Genomic DNA, 20668 nt, shown 5'->3' on the forward strand with positions numbered 1-20668 from the left:
CACGGCACCCAAGATGGTGGCCCCCGCGGGTCACATGCGGCGCTACTGGGCTTGGAGGTCAATTTTGCCCTGCATACCTTCACGTAATGGCCCTTCTTTCCACACCCGGAGCAGATCGCATCCTTCGCCGTGCAGCATTGTCGGGGGTGCTTCCCCAGGCTGCAGAAGTAGCACTTCGGGCCTCCGGAGACTGCCGCAGCAGTCGGGTCATTGGTGGGACGTGGCGTGGCGTAGGCCTGCGGCCCTCCCGAGTACAGAGGTGGCGGCGACCGCGGTGTCCACGATGCGCCCCCGTGGTCGGGGGTATAGGCCTTGAGATTACGGAAGGCCACCTCCAAAGAGTCGTCAAGCACCACAGTCTTTTGTAGGTCCAGCCCACCCTGTTCCAGCAGTCGTTGTCGGATATAGTTTGACCTGTGACATAGGCATCACTGATTAAGTCCTCAGTGCTTTGGGTGGCTGTTACGGCCTTGCAGTTGCAGGCCCTGCCAAGTGCTCACAACGCACGCAGGAATTGATCGCCCGATTCTCCTGGTTGTTGTCTGCGAGTAGCCAGAAGATGTCTGGCATAGATTTCATTAGACTGTTTGTTGTACTGGCCTTTTAAAAGTTCGATCGCGTCCTTGTAAGTTTCAGCGTCTCTAATCATCGAGAATACTTGATCGCTTACCCGGGCGTGGAGCACGTGTCGCTTGTCGGTTTCGGTCCGGACAACGGAGGCGGAGGCGGTGAGGAAAGTTTCGAAACATCGCAGCCAGTGATCGAAGCTGTTAGAGACTTCTACAGCTTGAGGATCCAATTCGAGTCTATCGGGTTTTAGTATCTGCTCCATCCCAAAACTTTTGCTAATAAAATTGATGCACTATCAATCAAGCAAAGACTAGTTTGTATGCTAGAACAAATAAGCTTTTATTAGCAAAAGACTTGGAGCACACCCATGCCGATGAACTGGTCCAGAGACTGAGGCAGGGGGTGGGGAGCAGTCACCTTTATACCTGGACCAGGGGGGAGGAGTTCCAGGCCGGGCCAGCAGGGGCATGTCCAGGCATGTCACACACACTGTCACACACACTGTCACACACAGGCAATAAGCTAACAGTGGTTTACCACAGTCGGCATTTTATATGATGATATTTGCATCAAGAAAGAAAGATTCTACATAAATGCACCATCTGTAGCTAAAAAAGTTAAGGATGGTGTGAAATTGAAAGAAAAGGCTTACAATGCCACGACGATTAGTGGGAGGCCAGAAGATTGGGAAACATTTAGAAACCAACAACAGATGACTAAAAGTAAAAGTGGAGAAATTAGAATATGAGAGTAAAACAGCAAGAAATATAACGGGAATACAAGAGGAAAACAAAAACTTTTACAAGTATCTGAAGACAGAAGACTAGACAATATAATTCTTGGCCTCTTAATTAATAATGGAAACATGGAAACGGCAGAAGCTTTGAAGTAGTATTTTGAATTAATTTTCACAACAGAAGACACTAAAAGTATCCCAAGAACAGTGGGCATTTAAGGGGAATAGAGAAGGTGCAACTTAAACACTATCACCAGAGGAAAAAGTATGAGGCAAACCATTTATTTATTAGTGTCATAAGTAGGCTTACATTAACACTGCAATGAAGTTATTGTGAAAATCCCCTAGTCGCCACATTCCGGCATCTGGTCGGGTACACTGAGGGAGAATTTAGCATGGCCAATGCACCAAACCAGCACATCTTTCTGACTGTGGGAGGAAACCGGGGCACCCAGAAGAAATCCACGCAGACATGGGGAGAACATGCAGACTTCACACAGACAGTGACCCAAGCTGTGAATCGAACCCGGGTCCCTGGCACTGTGAGGCAGCAGTGCTAATCACCGTGCGCCCTAACTAATGGAACTAAAGGCTGACGAGTCCCCTGGACCCAATGGTCTGCATCCCAGGGTCTAAAAAGGGGCTACTCAGATAGTGAATGTATTGGTTGTACTCTTCCAGAATCCCCTAGATTCTGGAAGGCTCCCAGCGGATTGGAAAACCACGAATGTAACACCTCTAATCGAGAAGGGAGGGAAACAAAATGGCCAGTTAGCCTAACATCTGCCATTAGGAAAATTCTGGAATCCATTATTAGAGATGAAGCAGCAGAACATTTTGAAAATCATAATACAATCAACCAGAATTAACATGGTTTTGCAAAAAGGAAAATAGTGATTAAGACAAATTCATGAGAGCTCTGGAGGATGTAACAAGCAGGGTGAATACAAGGGCTTCAGCAGATGCAATATATTTTGATTTCCAAAAGGCATTCAATAAGATGCCATATAAAAGGTTGCTACACAAGAGATTATGGTCTTGTTAGTAATATTAATTGACAGATTGGTTAACTAACAGGGAACAGCGAGTCGGGGTAAATGGGTCCTTTTGGTTTGCAAAGTAGTAGTCTGCCACAGGGATCAACTTTAGGGCCTCAATACTATATTAACAACTTGGATGAAGGGACCAATTGCATTGTTACCAAGTTTGCTAATGATAAAATGATAGATAAAAAAGCAAGTTATGAGCAGGACATAAGAATCTGTAAAGTGGTTAGTGAGTGGAAAATAAAATGTCAGATAGAGTATAATATGGGAAAATGAGAGGCTGCAATTTTGGTGGGAAAAGTAGAAAAGCAGATTATTTAAAGAGAGAGAGAGATTACAGAATACTGCGGTACAGAGGGATCCAAGTGCCCCCTTGCATGAATCACAAGAAGTTAGCATGCAGCTATAGCAAGTAATAAGGAAGGCAAATGGGATGTTGACCTTTATTTCAAGGCAGATGGGACATAAAACTAGGGAAGTCTTGCTACAATTGTACAGGGAATTGGTGAGACCATTACCTAACTTGAGGGATATACCTGCATTGGAGGCAGTTCAGAGAAAGCTCACTGGGTTGATGACTCCTGGGAAGTAGAGTTTGGCTTTTGAGGAAAGGTTGAGCAGGTTGGGCCTATACTCATTGGAGTTTAAAAGAATGAAAATTGATTTTATTGAAACATATAATATTTGAGGAAAAAGTGCTGAAAGATGTTACCCTTGTGGGGGAATCTACAACTAGGGGACACAGTTTTAAAATAAGGGGCTTTCAATTTCGACCAAGATTAAGAGGGATTCCTTCTCTCAGGAAGTCATGACTTTTGAAAATATTCAAGGGGAGGTTGACAGATTTGTGATCTATAAGATTGTCAAGGAGGCAAGCAGGAAAGGTTAAGGCCACAACCAGATCAGTCACGACCATATTGAATGGTGAAGCAGGCTCAATGGGCCAAACGGCCCGCACCAGCTCCTATTTGCAATGGGGATTTTCACAGTAACTTCATTGCAGTGTTAATGTAAGCCTACTTGTGACTAATAAATAAACTTTAAATTTTTATAATCTCCTGCCATATAAGTGGACCATGACCAGAAATAATACTGTCAAAGTGCCTGACCAAAACATGAAAGAGTGGCATCTCTTGTTTTGCATTTAGTCACCTGATATGATAGGTTAACATTGCTGGCCTTTACAAAATCCTCACTCGTTCAGGACTTTGTGAATCATACATTGCAGCATCCTTTGCCCAGTCACTTACAAAGATGATGAGTCATGGATAATCATTGTGATCAACTGTGGAAATCTGCATGAAAAAGAATGGACTGAAGTGGATGTATGGTGACTTAGAGCAAGCTAGATTAACACGTGGACATTGCGGGGGAGTGGGGTGGTTACTCTCCCTCCCTTTTTGCTATGTTTTATGTAATGTAAACTTTGTTTTACACTTCATTGGAAGGAGGAAAAAGATGCAATAAAACATCAAGTAATATTTAAGAGTGCGTGCGTGGGGGACCTGGCGGGGGGGGGGGGGGCACGTGCCCTGGAGTTGTTCAGGATATAGTACTATTCCAATGTATGTGCTATATTTCTCACAGGTATTGTTGCGATGATTGAGGGGAAATAAAAAGATCTTGACATGGTTTGCTTTTGGAATATGCTATCAGGGTGGGGGCGAGTAGAAGAAAGTGGACGTTCAAGCCAAAGAAGATAGAACTCATCCCACAACAATGTTCTCAAACCATAGCTTTCCCAAATGCATTTCCAATGCATCCTCCCTACTCCCGTATTGCTTTCTCTCCCCTTCCCTAGGGTGGCACGGTGGTTAGCACAGTTGTCTTACAGCACCAAGGCCCTGGGTTCAATTCTGGCCTCGGGTGACTGTCTGTGAGGAGTTTGCATGTTCTCCCCGTGTCTACATGGATTTCCTCCTGCAGTCCAAAGATGTGCAGGTTAGTGGATTGACCATGCTAAATTGCCCTTAGTATCACAGGGATTAAAAGGATTGCCTAAAACGTGGAGTTTTAAGCATAGGGCCTGGGTGGGATTGTTGTTGGTGCAGGCTCGATGGGCTAACTGGCCTCCTTCAGTACTGTAGGGATTCTAAATGATTCCAAAACTCTAGGGCCCACTAAGATGCCCCCAAAAATTGACTTCTGCCCTCCTTTCCCTCCAACCATCACACTATTTTTTCCCAGAAGGATATTATTAAATTGTATAGCCTGTCACCTTCGATGGGTTTAGTAATATTGCATTGCAATGCCGTGTGCAAAATCAACTTACTGAAGATGCAGTTTAAAGTACTAAGTGATTTAACCAGTCTATGTCTCACTCTGTAGTGACGATAAACAGCAGCAATACTAGTCGGGCATCAGGGAGTAATAATCTACGAGAAGTAAGTGTAGTTGAAGCAATGACAAGTGGAAAAATATCTAGAGAAAAGGAAATGAAACAGCAAGAAGTTAACAATAAGAATTCCACCGCAGTAATCACCTAAGGGTCTAATTAATAGCAGCCTTCTAAAATGATCAATGCTTATGCAATTTCCATTTTGCCTTTCAGGCGCTAGAGTTTCTGTAAGAAGCTCCAACAGAACTGAATCCCTTAATAAGCTTTTTTATAAGACTAGAAATTGTTCAATTAGAATTAGATTAATGCTAACATTCAAAATCAATTTCTCATTATAACCATTTCTCCTGCAAACTGAGCGTTTGGAAAGTATGCTTGTTGTATTATATTAATTTGCTATAATTCCAGAAATCCATTAGAACTACAGAATAGCCATTGGCCCTTATTATATACACTTCAATATTTTGTGTCAAACCTACAAATCAAAACATTTTAAAGCTCCCAATGCATTTCAAAATGTTCACTGCACTTTACTTTTATAATGCAAGTTGCATCAAGCAGCTTTAAGTCACTACAGCTACACTACCAGTACCATCTGGAGCCACTCGAGAACTGGAGGCTGAATTGGAATGATATCAAAAAGCATACTTCTAAGTGAGAGTTACCAAATAATCAGCCTCATGTATGGCACTCTCATTCTATCATACGTGGCAATACATGTCTTATATGTTAAAACATCACACTGACAATTGTAAAATCTTCATGGAGATAAGAAACCTAATGCATTTAAAATGAGAAGTCAAGGGAGGTCAGCTCATAATGCAAAGTCATCAAATTAAGACCCTGGTGACCGTAATTCTTTGCTACTTCATATTTATTAAGAGAAAGCACTTAAATAATGAGCTGACTTAAGTCAGAATGTCCAGGTTAAACATGGTGAGTTAAAAAAATCCCATCGTTTTCCATGATTTCTTTCACATTATAAAGTGACAAAATGCATTTTCATTTTCAAAGATTATACCCGTCAGCGCCTGCAAGTAATATTAAACAAATGTTAGTGGGCCTTGACTTCAGTGTGCATTTCAAGAATGCACAGATAGTCACTTCCGACCAAACACCTTCTCAAAAATGAATTATTGGATTTGAATCAGCGCATACGTCTTCCTCTGAATACACAAAATGGAAAACATACCACACTGTTAAATCAAAGGCAGTTGCTAAAGATACTGCGTAGCGTGTTCATGTCATGTATGTGCTGCATCAGAATGATAGGATGCACATTTTTAACTCTGTCAAATGTCAAGCTCCTGTCCTCAAACAAGCTCATCAGGAGGGACGCTAGTTGGAAATAAAGCCCTTTGTGGTTAGCTGGATACGAAGAATTTTAGATATAATACCCAAGAAAGTCACCACCAGCCATTTTACTTTTTCATTGGAGAAAATGTGCACAATGTTGTGGAAGAAAAAAATAAAATCAGCCACAAGAATAAGCACTTCAGCTGCATTTAGCTAAGAACTTCTGGTTCCACACATACAGGTTATGTAAAGAGAACAAAACCACAATTCTCAATGCTTTCACCAAACATCTTTCAAATGCCTCAAAGATTTATTTTGCTGAATGCAGGCATCAATATTGAGTATCTGATTCTTTTATACTTCAATGCTAACTTCTCGTCCCTGACAATTTCAAAGCACATAATCAAGAACAAAATACAAAGAACATAAACTGTATGCTTCACGTAACTGATCTCCAAGAAAATTAGAAAACTATAGTTTGCATTTTAATCAAAATGTTTCTAATATCCAAATTTATAGACATGGCCCTTTTGCATAAACCATTACTTAACATGGTACTCCAACTGTGAAAAAAACCACTAAGTTTCAAATGTTCTTGTCGTGCTTTATTTTTGAAATCTGCCGAGTTTATTTTCTGATGTTAAGAGCCTGTTACAAATGTGCAGGTAGGAAAGATGTACAATTGGCAAGCCTTGTGCAGCAAGGGAACCTAAACGAATGAAGTAATTGTGTGCAATTGATTTTGCAAAAAGCCGTTTAGCAAAAAGCAGAAAAAGCACAATTAATTTAGTTAATTCGTAAAAGCACCATTAATATTCCAAAAATATCAAATACCAATTAAGCACTTCAGTACTAAATTTCCAAATACATCATGCAAATTAGCAACATAAAAATTTTAAAGCATTAATACAGAGATGTGACAACCTTCCTTTAGCTGCAAGAATGCTGGTCTAACTGAGCTGGGAGCCAATCACAAATTTCTTTTAATTGCTCTCCCTCTTTCCCACCAGCCTCCCTCACCCCTGCTCAAAGGTTCCAACTTTAGCCAAGGCATAGTTTACAGAGATGCTAGAGGAAGGGGGATGCAAGTAGTTGTGGCAGGAAATCACGGGCAGATCCCAATGATGGTAATTCTCTAGCAGAGGTCCTACATACCAATTGTGATTATGGTAATGCAATTGATATGGATATATATTTTGTTTTTAAGGGGAACATTTAGAAGTTCAGCTTTATGCTACATGTCTGGAGGAATGCAACTCAGACACTGGGAGAGCAGAATAATTACTCAGTTTAGCCTTGCACGTCGTTATGTTAAGTAGAGTTAATGGACTTCTCTTTATTTAAGTTCCCCTGGGATTTCTGATTAGAGTGATTGATAGGGTCATATGAAAGTGGTTTAAAGAACAAAAGAACAAAGAACAGTACAGCACAGGAAACAGGCCCTTCGGCCCTCCAAGCCGCTCCTTGGTCCAACTAGACCAATCGTTTGCATCCCTCCATTCCCAGGCTGCTCATGTGACTATCCAGTTAAGTCTTAAACGATGTCAGCGTGCCTGCCTCCACCACCCTACTTGGCAGCGCATTCCAGGCCCTCACCACCCTCTGTGTAAAAAACATCCCTCTAATATCTGAGTTATACCTCGCCCCTCTCACCTTGAGCCTGTGACCCCTCGTGAACGTCACTTCTGATCTGGGAAAAAGCTTCCCACCGTTCACCCTATCTATCCCCTTCATAATCTTGTACACCTCTATTAGATCTCCCCTCATTCTCCGTCTTTCCAGGGAGAACAACCCCAGTTGACCCAATTTCTCCTCATAGCTAAGACCCTCCATACCAGGCAACATCCTGGTAAACCTTCTCTGCGCTCTAACGCCTCCACGTCCTTCTGGTAGTGCGGCAACCAGAACTGGACGCAGTACTCCAAATGTGGCCTAACCAGCGTTCTATACAGCTGCATCATCAGACTCTAGCTTTTATACTCTATACCCCGTCCTATAAAGGCAAGCATACCATATGCCTTCTTCACCACCTTCTCCACCTGTGTTGCCACCTTCAAGGATTTGTGGACTTGCACACCTAGGTCCCTCTGTGTTTCTGTACTCCTGATGACTCTGCCATTTATTGTATAACTCCTCCCTACATTATTTCTTCCAAAATGCATCACTTCGCATTTATCCAGATTAAACTCCAGCTACCACCTCTCCGCCCAATTTTCCAGCCTATCTATATCCTGCTGTATTGCCCGACAATGCTCTTCGCTATCCGCAAGTCCAGCCATCTTCGTGTCATCCGCAAACTTGCTGATTACACCAGTTACACCTTCTTCCAAATCATTTATATATGTCACAAATAGCAGAGGTCCCATTACAGAGCCCTGCGGAACACCACTGGTCACAGACCTCCAGCCGGAAAAAGACCCTTCAACCACTACCCTCTGTCTCCTATGGCCAAGCCAGTTCGCCACCCATCTAGCCACTTCTCCTTGTATCCCATGAGCCTTAACCTTCTTAACCAACCTGCCATGTGGGACTTTGTCAAATGCCTTACTGAAATCCATATAGACGACATCCACGGCCCTTCCTTCATCAACCGTTTTTGTCACTTCCTCAAAAAACTCCACCAAATTTGTAAGGCACGACCTCCCTCTTACAAAACCATGCTGTCTGTCACTAATGAGATTGTTCTTTTCTAAATGCACATACATCCTGTCTCTAAGAATCCTCTCCAACAACTTCCCTACCATGGACGTCAAGCTCACCGACCTATAATTTCCTGGGTTATCCCTGCTACCCTTCTTAAACAACGGGACCATATTCGCTATCCTCCAATCCTCAGGGACCTCACCCGTGTCCAAAGAAGCGACAAAGATTTCCGTCAGAGGCCCAGCAATTTCATCTCTCGTCTCCCTGAGCAGTCGAGGATAGATGCCATCAGGCCCTGGGGCTTTGTCAGTTTTAATGTTCCCTAAAAAACCTAACACTTCCTCTCTTGTAATGGAGATTTTCTCTAACGGGTCAACACCTCCCTCCGAGACACTCCCGGTTAACACGCCCCTCTCCTTCGTGAATACCGATGCGAAGTATTTATTTAGGATCTCCCCTATTCCCTTGGGTTCTAAGCATAATTCCTCTCCTTTGTCCCTGAGAGGTCCGATTTTCTCCCTGACAACCCTTTTGTTCCTAACGTATGAATAGAATGCCTTAGGATTCTCCTTAATCCTGCCTGCCAAGAACATCTCGTGACCTCTTTTTGCCCTTCTAACCCCCCGTTTGAGTTCTTTCCTACTCTCTCTGTATTCCTCCAGAGCTCCATCTGTTTTCTGTTGCCTGGACTTAACGTACGCCTCCCTTCTCATTTTAATCAGATCCTCAATTTCCCTGGTTATCCACGGCTCTCGAATCCTACCTTTCCTATCTTTCCTTTTTATAGGCACATGCCTATCCTGCAGCCTTATCAATAGTTCCTTAAAAGACTCCCACATGCCAGGCGTGGACTTACCCTCGAACATCCTCTCCCAATCAACATCCACCAATTCCTGCCTAATCCGGCTATAGTTAGCCTTCCCCCAATTTAGCACCCTATCCTTAGGACAACACTCATCCTTGTCCATTACTATCCTAAAGTTAACAGAGTTGTGGTCACTATTTGCCACATGTTCCCCTACCGAAACTTTGACGACCTGACCAGGCTCATTTCCCAGAACTAGGTCCAGTATAGCCCCCTCTCTAGTCGGGCTATCTACATACTGTTCCAAAGAACCTTCCAGTACGCATTTTACAAATTCCTCCCCGTCCGGACCCCCAGCTCTAAGCACTTTCCAGTCTGTGCCAGGGAAATTAAAGTCCCCCACTACAACAACCCTATTTTTTCTGCACCTATCCAGAATCTCCTGACATATCCTTTCCTCCACTTCCCGTGGGCTGTTGGGTGGTCTGTAGTACACCCCCAGCATAGTGACTGCACCCTTCCTGTTTCTGAGTTCCACCCACAGCGACTCAGTACATGACCCCTCTAAGTTGTCTACCCTCTGCACCGCGGTAATATGCTCCTTAACTAATATCGCTACTCCCCCACCTTTTTTAGCCCCTCCTCTGTCTCGCCTAAAACACTTATACCCCGGAATATTCAGCTGCAGTCCTTGGTCTGCAGCAAAGAGGGGGGAAAGAATGCTTTTACAGGCTTCCTGAACACTATCTCTCTCTGAAAGCTTCAAGACTATCTGCATTCATAGTTACGGTTGCTAACTGTATTTAAAGTGGCAATTGGAAGAGGAATGTTGCTTATTTGGAACTGAAACAGTGATAAGTTAGAAATTTTCCTCTCCATTTTTAAATATTGTTCAACTGTTAATAGTTAAGTTGCTTCATTTGTTAGAGTTATATTTAGACTGTGTTATTGAATAAAGTTTGTTTTACCATAATAGATCCCTACTTTGTCAGTGGAATCATTCCTGGTAGGAAGTATCTGGTTCCGGTCTGAGATCAGTATACAGACCTTTGGCACATTTTTCCATTACCAAGTCACGAAGTTCAGATTAGCCACATACCCCATCAGCAACGGCTCAACAACATTTTAGGTACAGCTTCCCACTGAAGCACTCAATTATATTATAATGCAGAACGAAGAAATGTGAGCAGAAAGTGTCTTGTACATTTATGTCATTTTACAGCGCGAGCTCTAATTGAGAGCTACAGAGATCTTGTTCAAGTAACAATGGATTATACACCAGCTGCTTTACAAATACTTGCTTCAAGCTGGAGATGAGTGACTAGGTGGAATGCAAACCTTTTAAAACTTAGAATGCTCATTGGTACTCACCTCTTCACCAGAAAGGTAGTAAGCAGAGAGGAGCCCGCCAACAAATCGAATATTCACTTCAAAAACCGAAACCTCTGCATGCTAAGAGGGAAAAAAAAATCATCAGGATTAAACTTTACACACAAACTTTCGAACAGTCTACCTGATCTCACGCCTAACAACATTCTAAAGTTACCTCTACATGAATCGGTTCAGTTCTGTGCTAACCAGAAAGATTGTTGGTGCATTGTTTCTACAATGTAAAATCATTACCCCTCCACAGCAAAAACTAAAATATCTACTTGACAACTGTAAATTGACATTTATCTAATTAACCTGAAATAATCAAACACTGCAAAACTCAAGTTGTAACCCTTTTCTTCTTAATTAGAACCAGCTTATATTTATATAAAATAAAAACAGAAAATGCTGGAAAAACTCAGCAGGTCAGGCAGTATCTGTGGAGAGAGAAACAGAGTTGATGTTTTGAGTCCAATGTGACATTTTTTTGGAACGAGAGAGGGGTTGAAATGTGACAGATTAAATGCTGTTGAAAGCAACACCATAAAACCCATCTTTCCAATGACCCACATTGGACTCTCAATGTCTACTCTGCTTCTCTCCTCACAGATACTGCCAGACCTGCTTAGTTTTCCAGCATTTTCTGTTTTGATGCAGATTTCCAGCATTCACAGTGTTTCACTTATATTTATGTAGTGTCTTTAAAGTAATGAAACACTCCAAACTTTAAAGAAACATTATAAAACAAAGTGTGATGCTGAGGCAGTGGAGACTTTAGGTCAGATGACCAAAAACTGGTCAGAGGTCAGTTTTAAGGGATGTCCTAAAGGAGAAAAGTGAGGTGGAGAGATGTAGGGAGGGAATTCCAGAGTTTGGGGCCTCGACAACTAAAGGCACAACCAGCAATAGTGGAGTAATTAAAATTAGGGATGCAAAAGAGGCCCAATTTAGAGGAGCAGAAATAAGGAGGGTGAGGCTATAGAGGTATTTGTAAAACAAATGAGAATTTTAAAATCAAAGCACATAGATGACAAGGGAACAGGAAATGGCTGTGATTTATTTCATTGGTAGGAAAGTTTTAAATTACCTCCTGTGTCAGAAGGTAGAATGCAAAACACCAACCAGGAGTGCATTGGAATAGTTCTCCAGAGGGAACAAAGGCAGGAACAAGGATTTCAGCAGCAGATGAGTTGGATGGAGCTTGGACGATTTTCCAGAGGTGGAAATAGGCCATCTTAACGATGGTATGAATACGAGATCAGAAGCTAATTTCGGAGTCAAACGTGACACCAAATTTATGAACAGACTCCCTTAATCTCAGAGAGACTGTTACCAGGGAAAGGTAGAGAGTGAGTAGCTCGGAAGTGGAGCTTAGAATGGGGAGTAAAACAGTCTTCCCAATATTTAATTGTGCAAAATTTCTGTTCATCCACTACTGGAATATGGATAAGCGGTCTGATAACTTAGAAACAGTGAAGGAGTTGAAAGCGGTGATTGTGCGGTACAGCTGGGTGCTGTCAGAGTTCATGTAAAAAACTAACGGAGAGCTTTCGGATGGTGCCGCTAAGGGATAGCACGTAAATGAGAAATAGGAAAGTTGAAATCATAAGGTTGACCAAGCTTCCTGCACAGCCAAGCCCAGGATTCTAAGACGTAGGTTACAACATGAGAGCAGGCTCAGTTAGAGGTGCAAACTTTTCATGTCACCTCACTTTTTCCCCCTTTTAATAATCGCATGGCAGTTCTTGTTTTTTTGAACTATGGCTTTATTAGACTTGTATGTTCAACAACTGACTGATTCAATCTGATGCCAAGAACTCAAAAACAAATCTGGTTCTTGTCACTGAACAATTATTCCAGTAATGTCATACATTGGATTATATTTTAAACTTCTACATTCATTCCCAAAAGGAATGAATCAAAACATATGGACTTGACTTATATGGAAGCCTAACTTCAAATTATCTGGAAAATAACTAATTCTGTTTGTACTTCAGGGTACACCTCATTTGAGAGCCAGGTTTAAGAAAATAAATTTAAGAACTTCACATTTTTAGGCCGCGTCATTATTGTGTGCTGTAAGTCAGTAGGTGTATTGCATTTAAAAACAAAATCATGATCACGAGTAGTATAAGATCATAAGACATAGGAGCAGAATTAGGCCATTCGGCCCATCGAGTCTGCTCCGCCATTCAATCATGGCTGATATTTTTCTTATCCCCATTCTCCTGCCTTTTCCCCATAACCCCTGATCCCCTTATTAATCAAGAACCTATCTATCTCTGTCTTAAAGACATTCAGCGACCTGGCCTCCACAGCCTTCTGCGGCAAAGAGTTGCACAGGTTCACCACTCTCTGGCTGAAGAAATTCCTCCTCATCTCTGTTTTAAAGGATCGTCCCTTTAGCCTGAGGTTGTGCCCTCTGGTTCTAGTTTTTCCTACTAGTGGAAACATCCTCTCCACATCCACTCTACCCAGGCCTCGCAGTGTCCTGTAAGTTTCAATAAGATCCCCTCTCATCCTTCTAAACTCCAACGAGTACAGACCCAGAGTCCTCAATCGTTCCTCATATGACAAAACTGATCCAAGAAAATCCCTCTTGGAGTAATAAGAGAAAATGCCCACTGCATCTGATTGCTGCTCATAAACATCTGTGATTTAGAATCATAGAATCCCTACAGTACAGGAGGAAGCCATTCGACCCATCGAGTCTGTACCGACCACAATCTCACCCAGGCCCTATTCCCCTAACCCTCATTTACCCTGCTAATCCCCCTGACACGAGGGTCAAGTTAGCATGGCCAGTCAACCTAACCTGCACATCTTTGGACTGTGGGAGGAAACCGGAGCACCCGGAAGAAACCCACGCAGGCATAGGGAGAAAGTGCAAACTCCACACAGATAGTGACCCGAGGCTGGAATTGAACCCAGACCTCTGGCACTGTGAGGCTGCAGTGCTAACCATTGTGCCACCATGCCGCCCAAGGCGATTAAGGCTGGATCAATGGGGTCCTCTTCCAGAAGGCTCACTTTCAAAGGAAACATACAGTCCAGTGAAATATAATATTTTACATTCATAGTTACATAGAACATATTTATTGATGCATAAAAATAAATGTAATTTAATGTCACTTTAGGTTGTCAGAGCTTCTCATCATGCTGAGAGACATGAGATTTGGTGACATGCTGTTGCTGAACCAACCACAACTACAGCAGCCTGTTCAAATATTTGTTTAAAAAAGGAAAGCTTTTCACCCTCCTGGGCATTTCTAAGCACTCTCCAACACCCCCTTCTTATAAATTAAATCTCAACCCTAATTCAAACCACTTTAACTAGATTAGAGAAGCATGACCTATTCAAAAAGCACAAATTAAAAATTAGATTGTGTTAAAGGAATCACAATAAACACCATAAATTTTCCCAATTTGCATTAAATCACAAATTTTAGCACGAGTTTTACTTTATTTTGTTCCTTTTCATTCTCCTGTTCCCAAAGCTGATTGCAGACAACCAACATGTTCCCGCCACTTCTCCAACTATGGCTGAGAATGTGAAAAGGAGAATATACTGACAATGAGATTTTTCTCTTCCTCAAAAGGAAGATCTTATCCCTCGCCCTAAATTAGTGCCATTCAAACTGTACAAACCATCAAGACTGGGTGTGAACAAGCAGGAGAGGGCTTCCACTTTGACCCATAAATTGCTAAATGCAGATTTCTTTTCCACAGAAACTTGGCATTCCATTTGAAATTAGACACTTTTGCATGTTAGCCTAGATACCTTTATAATTGAATAAACAACAGCATATTGGCAAATTAAATTTGCCTACAACCAGCGAGATAGTTTTATCTGGTAAAAAAATGCAAAGAAGCTATGATACCAAACATTGATCGCAAACTGGTAAGCAAAAGCAACTCTCTCTCTTCTGATCAACATTCTTAATTTCCACATGCCAGTCACGGTGTTTAATAGTGTTTATGAGAAACTACCAGAAGGTAGTTTCTGGAAAGGTCCAGAATTTTGCTGAGAAAGTAAGAGTAAGCTGAATACACACAATAATATTAGTGTGAAAAAGACCTCCAGCAATTTGTGGTGAGGAAGAGATACACCATAAGCTGCAAATCACCACAAATCACTGAAGAATCTAGGACACGCTGTTGTTTGCCACTGCATCAAAAAAATAAAAGTCAGGACTGGTATTTAACGACTTAAAAAGCTACAATTTTATGGTGAAGGGTCAGGAAAATAATCCAATTCACAAGGTACATAAAATTGACCTACTCCAGTGGGTCAATGTTTTACGATCAAAGCAATAAAAGCACTTTTAATTTGTTACCATGCTGTGTGCAATACGTATGTTTAGTCTCGTTTCTCAGCATTCTTCCACCATTTTTACGCAGAAAGCGTTACTTTTAAGGAGGGGTTTTAAAAACCAATGTGAATTTTCATGAGTTTCAGAAGCCCAGTGAAGGCACAGGCTTGGTGGGTCGAAGGGCCTGTTCCTGTGCTATATTGTTCTTTAAAAGGGTTCTTAATATGGCAAAATGCTGCAGATACCAGCAATCTGAGAAAATGGAGGGCCGCATGGGCCAGCTCCAATAAAGAACACTCAAGGTTATAGAAATGATTTAGACACCACTGAAGAGGAGAAGTTTATTTTTCATTTTCAAATATTTAAGCACTTCCATTGCTCAGTGGCGGCACACGTACATCTATGCTGCAAAGTTGTGGATTCAAGCCCCCCCCCCCCGCTCCTCCAGATACTTGATTGCAAAATCCAGGTTAACACCGCAGTGCAGGGTTTTTAAAAATGCTATATTTATTACCATTTTCCAGACCAAGAACACAAAATATAAACATCACGTTGCATTAATGTCTTGTGATAGAGAGGAAAGACAACAGTATAAAATCAATGACCATAGAAAAGAATCAACTTGTGTACAATGTCCTCTCCAAATGCAGGCACATACGAAAGAGGGGGAAAAACATGCTGGTCTCCTTAGTAAACAAAAATTTTTATTTTTCATTTTATTTTTCTTAGTAAACAAAAATAAATAAAATGGTGTTTGAGCTAATGAAATAAATTTTTTAATGAAAAAGGGAAAGCAACAGGCAATCTGCTGTGATGTGGGGGTGAATTGTAATTTCTCTGCATATGCTAGGAATGGTAGCCAAATCTTGTAAAATTTAGTAGTGGAGCCACGTAGCATGTACCTTATTTTTCCCAATTTAGTGAAATGCAACACATCTTTAATCCAGTGGGAGTGGGATAGAGGAGCAAACGATTCCATCGAAGTAAAATTAAACATCTTGCCAGAAGAGTCACAAAGGCTATGAAATCAGTTTTATATTTGGCCCATGGAAGGGTTGTTGGTCGCACACCTAAAGGTGCACTCAGTGGCATAATGTCAACAGGTGTTTGCAATATTTCAGAAGCAGCCTCAAAGATAGCTGTCAAGTAACTGGTAAGGATGTGCAAAACCAAAACATACACATCACGATAACAGGGGCCTGATGACACCCATCACACCTTGATAAATCTTAGATAGTCTGACGTTAGTCAGATGGGTGTGATGGAAGATTATTGTGTCACACTGCATTCAGTGCAGATAGATGAAGAATGAATGCGATATAGTACTGCATCTCAAATCTCATCTTGTGAATTCCTCACCCAAGTCTTGCTCCCATAAGGTCTTCACAGTTGATAATGAATTACTAGGAAGAGAAAATCTTTTAGCATACAGAATAGATATAATTCCTCTCTTAATTGGGGTTGGAGTATAAAATGCAACAATAGGGGATTGTGAGGCAAGTGTAGGGAACTAAGGGGGGGGGGGCGGTCATATTGGGTACGAAGGTGTGCGCCTGTGAGCATCTGAAAAAATGGGGCTTGGGGTGGGAAGATTTGTCCATAATCTGTTGAAATGATGCAAACCTGTCATCAACATATAGATCTTTTAAGTATTTTAAAGCCACTAGTGCACCAAATATTAAAAGCTCCATCCAGGATAGAGGGAAGAAAGACGTAATTCGCTGACGGGGCAGGGGGGGCATTGAGAATGTTTGCAAGCCAAATTGACATCTAACTTGTATCCAAACTCAAAGGGTCAACATAGCAATGATATTCTTGGTGTAAAGAGAGGTGGCTGAAATAATGGGAGAGTAAATTAGAGCTGAAGGAGTACAAGGAGATGATTCTAAGTGCAACAAGACTGGGACATCCAGTTGCGTGTTTGCCTACAACCAATGTAGGACAGCCTCAAAGTTGATAGCCCAGTAATAGAATTAGAAATTGGGTAAACCAATGCCTCCCAAAGATTTTGATCTTTGCAAAATTGCTCTGCAAATTCATTGGACCTTCCCATTCCAAATGAAGTCTCAAATGAGATGATCAAGTTCATGAAAAAACGATTTAGGGATCAAAAATGGGATACACTGAAAAAGATACGAGAATGATGGGAGGGAATTCATTTTTGACAGCACGAATGCAACTTGCTAAAGACAGGAGGAGGATGACCAGCGGTTTAATTCCTGTTCTAAATGTGCAATAAGAGGGGCAAAGTTACATTTAAAGAAATTATTAAATTGTCCATTACATCCACTCCCAGATAGGTACATTGATTAAAGGAGATCTTAAAAGGTGGACTATGCAGTGAAGAGTTATGAACTGTTGCATTCAGAGGAAAAAGTTCGCTCTTAGTTAAATTGAGTTTATAATCCAAAATTCCTCATTAATAGACAAAGCATTAGGCAAAGATATGGCAGGGTTCGTAATATAAAGGAGAAGGTCTTCTGCATAAAGTGAGACCTTCTGTTCAAAGAACAGTACAGCACAGGAAACAGGCCCTTCGGCCCTCCAAGTCTGTGCTGCTCATTGGTCCAACTAGACCAATCGTTTGTATCCCTCCATTCCCAGACTGCTCATGTGACTATCCAGGAAGTCTTAAACGATGCCAGCGTGTCTGCCTCCACCACCCTACTTGGCAGCGCATTCCAGGCCCCCACCACTCTCTGTGTAAAAAACGTCCCTCTGATATCTGAGTTATACCTCGCCCCTCTCACCTTGAGCCCGTGACCCCTCGTGATCGTCACCTCCGACCTGGGAAAAAGCTTCCCACTGTTCACCCTATCTATACCCTTCATAATTTTGTACACCTCTATTAGGTCTCCCCTCATTCTCCGTCGTTCCAGGAAGAACAACCCCAGTTTACCCAATCTCTCCTCATAGCTAAGACCCTCCATACCAGACAACATCCTGGTAAACCTTCTCTGCACTCTCTCTAAAGCCTCCACGTCCTTCTGGTAGTGCGGCGACCAGAACTGGACGCAGTACTCCAAATGTGGCCTAACCAGCGTTCTATACAGCTGCAACATCAGACTCCAGCTTTTATACTCTATACCCCGTCCTATAAAGGCAAGCATACCATATGCCTTCTTCACCACCTTCTCCACCTGTGCTGCCACCTTCAAGGATTTGTGGACTTGCACACCTAGGTCCCTCTGTGTTTCTATACTCTTGATGGCTCTGCCATTTATTGTATAACTCCCCCTACATTAGTTCTTCCAAAATGCATCACTTCGCATTTATCTGGATTAAATTCCATCTGCCATTTCTCCGCCCAATTTTCCAGCCTATCTATATCCTGCTGTATTGTCCGACAATGTTCATCGCTATCCACATGTCCAGCCATCTCCGTGTCATCCGCAAACTTGCTGATAACACCAGTTACACCTTCTTCCAAATCATTTATATATATCACAAATAGCAGAGGTCCCAGTACAGAGCCCTGCGGAACACCACTGGTCACAGACCTCCAGCCGGAAAAAGACCCTTTGACTGTTACCCTCTGTCTCCTGTGGCCAAGCCAGTTTTCTACCCATCTAGCACCTCTCCTTGTATCCCATGAGCCTTAACCTTCTTAACCAACCTGCCATGAGGGACTTTGTCAAATGCCTTACTGAAATCCATATAGACGACATCCACGGCCCTTCCTTCGTCAACCGTTTTTGTCTCCCCCCATATTCCTGTCATGCATTATCTATTACGAAGTGCAGTAGCAAGGGGCTCAATGGCTGTAGCAAATACTTGAGGGGAAAGGGGGCACCTTGCCTCAAAAAAAAAAGCAGAAAAGGTTTGGAGTGGATATTATTTATTTGGACCAATGACAGCAGGGCAGAGTATAATAATTTGGCCCAAGAAATAAAATTTGTGCCAAATTCAAATTTTTCCAAAGCATAAAAAAAGGGAGCTCCATTCAACATGATCAAAGACCTTCTCGGCATCTAAAGAAATTAAGATCTCTGGGAGTTTTGTGGCTGAGGGGCTATCCATAAAATTAAAGAGCTGCCAGATGCTAACAAAGGAGTGTCTATTTTTTTTTTATCAACCAGGTCTGGTCAGGAGAAATAACGGAAGGGAGAATAGACGCTAAATGCATAGATAATATTTTAGCAAATAGCTTAAGACCCTCATTGAACAATAAGATTGGTCTGAATGAACTACATGCAAGGGATCTTTGTTCTCTTTTTAACAACAACAAAATTGAAGCCTGTCTTCGGGTGTGAGGGAGACACTGTGATTCAAATGATTCATGAAACATACTAAGTAATAGAAGATTCAGTTTGTCTGAAAATTTTTTGTAAAACTCAATGGGATATCCATCTGGTCCTGGATATTTTCCACGTTGCATGACACTAGCTGTTTTACTAATATCATCAATGGTGAAACTCTCCTCCAAGCAACTCATTGAGTCAGGACCAATGGTGGGGACAATCAAAGATTCAACCAATTTCTCAAAGGCTGACGTGTCAGTAAGCGGTTTGGTTTTGTACAAGGTAGCATAATATTCTTTAAATTGATTGTTTATCTGCTGAGGATCAACTGATACGTCTGCAGCGGTTTGAATCTGTGTAATTAGATGGGTCGAGGACGACTGACGGAGTGATGGGCCAACAATTTACTTGCCTTGTCACCACGTTCATAATGTACAGGTCCTGATTTAAATAGCATCTCCTCAGCATGACGTGTAGACAAGGTATCAAAGTCAGCATGTAATAGGAGATGCTTTTTATATACAGCTGGAGATGGATTAGTTGCACATACGTTGTCCAATTGAATAATATGTTCTGATAATTCAGACTACTTTATTTATAAAGCCCTGTTCTGAGGTAGCTTCAGCCTAGATGGTTTATGTTTTGCCTGTTTCGGTAGCTTTGCTTGGGACATACCATGTGACTACAAGTGCAGCATGGATGAGACCTTGCGCTTTTTTTCTGATGCTCGCATCCGATTAAAAAGGGAAAAATGTGCATTCCAGGCAAACGAGATAACGTACCTCAGGTACAGATTTGACAAAGATGGATTACAGCCTGTCAAAGAGCAGGTGAAGGTCATAAAAGGGGCTCCGAATCAGAGGAACACATGGAGTCGAAGTCTTTTCTAGGTCTTATAAATTACTATCGAAAATTCATACTGAACTTGGCAATCCTGGTTCCAAAATTTGGAAGGCAATGTTGAGCTAAAACAAATAGCCCAAAAAAGGGCCCATGATGGTCAGAGGCTGAATAGAGATTGCAAACAAGGAGATATGGTCCATGTGAGGAACTCTGGCCTCTAATAACTCAAGAGCCAGTAACCTGAACGTTGAAGATTCTGGCTCAGACAGGGAGAAAGAGGCGGCACACACCCAGTCAGAAGTCATCACTGAGGACAAGCCCCCTGTAGGGACTAGTGTAGATGTGGAGATGCCGGCGTTGGACTGGGGTGAACACAGTAAGAAGTTTAACAACACCAGGTTAAAGTCCAACAGGTTTATTTGGTAGCAAAAGCCACACAAGCTTTCGGAGCTCCAAGCCCCTTCTT

At 42.0% G+C, this 20668-nt stretch overlaps 1 protein-coding gene across 1 annotated transcript in view; it reads right to left on the reverse strand.

The window, feature by feature from the left end:
- The window catches only part of man1a1 (mannosidase, alpha, class 1A, member 1), a 492377-nt gene that overhangs the window by 202722 nt on the left and 268987 nt on the right, over window positions 1-20668 (reverse strand). Inside the window, exon 4 of the mRNA XM_078212736.1 lies at window positions 10806-10886. Coding sequence (XP_078068862.1) covers window positions 10806-10886 — 81 coding nt within the window. The remainder of the gene's footprint in view (window positions 1-10805; window positions 10887-20668) is intronic.

Source organism: Mustelus asterias, chromosome 5 (genome assembly GCF_964213995.1).
Source record: "Mustelus asterias chromosome 5, sMusAst1.hap1.1, whole genome shotgun sequence".
Taxonomy (NCBI): Eukaryota; Metazoa; Chordata; class Chondrichthyes; order Carcharhiniformes; family Triakidae; genus Mustelus; species Mustelus asterias.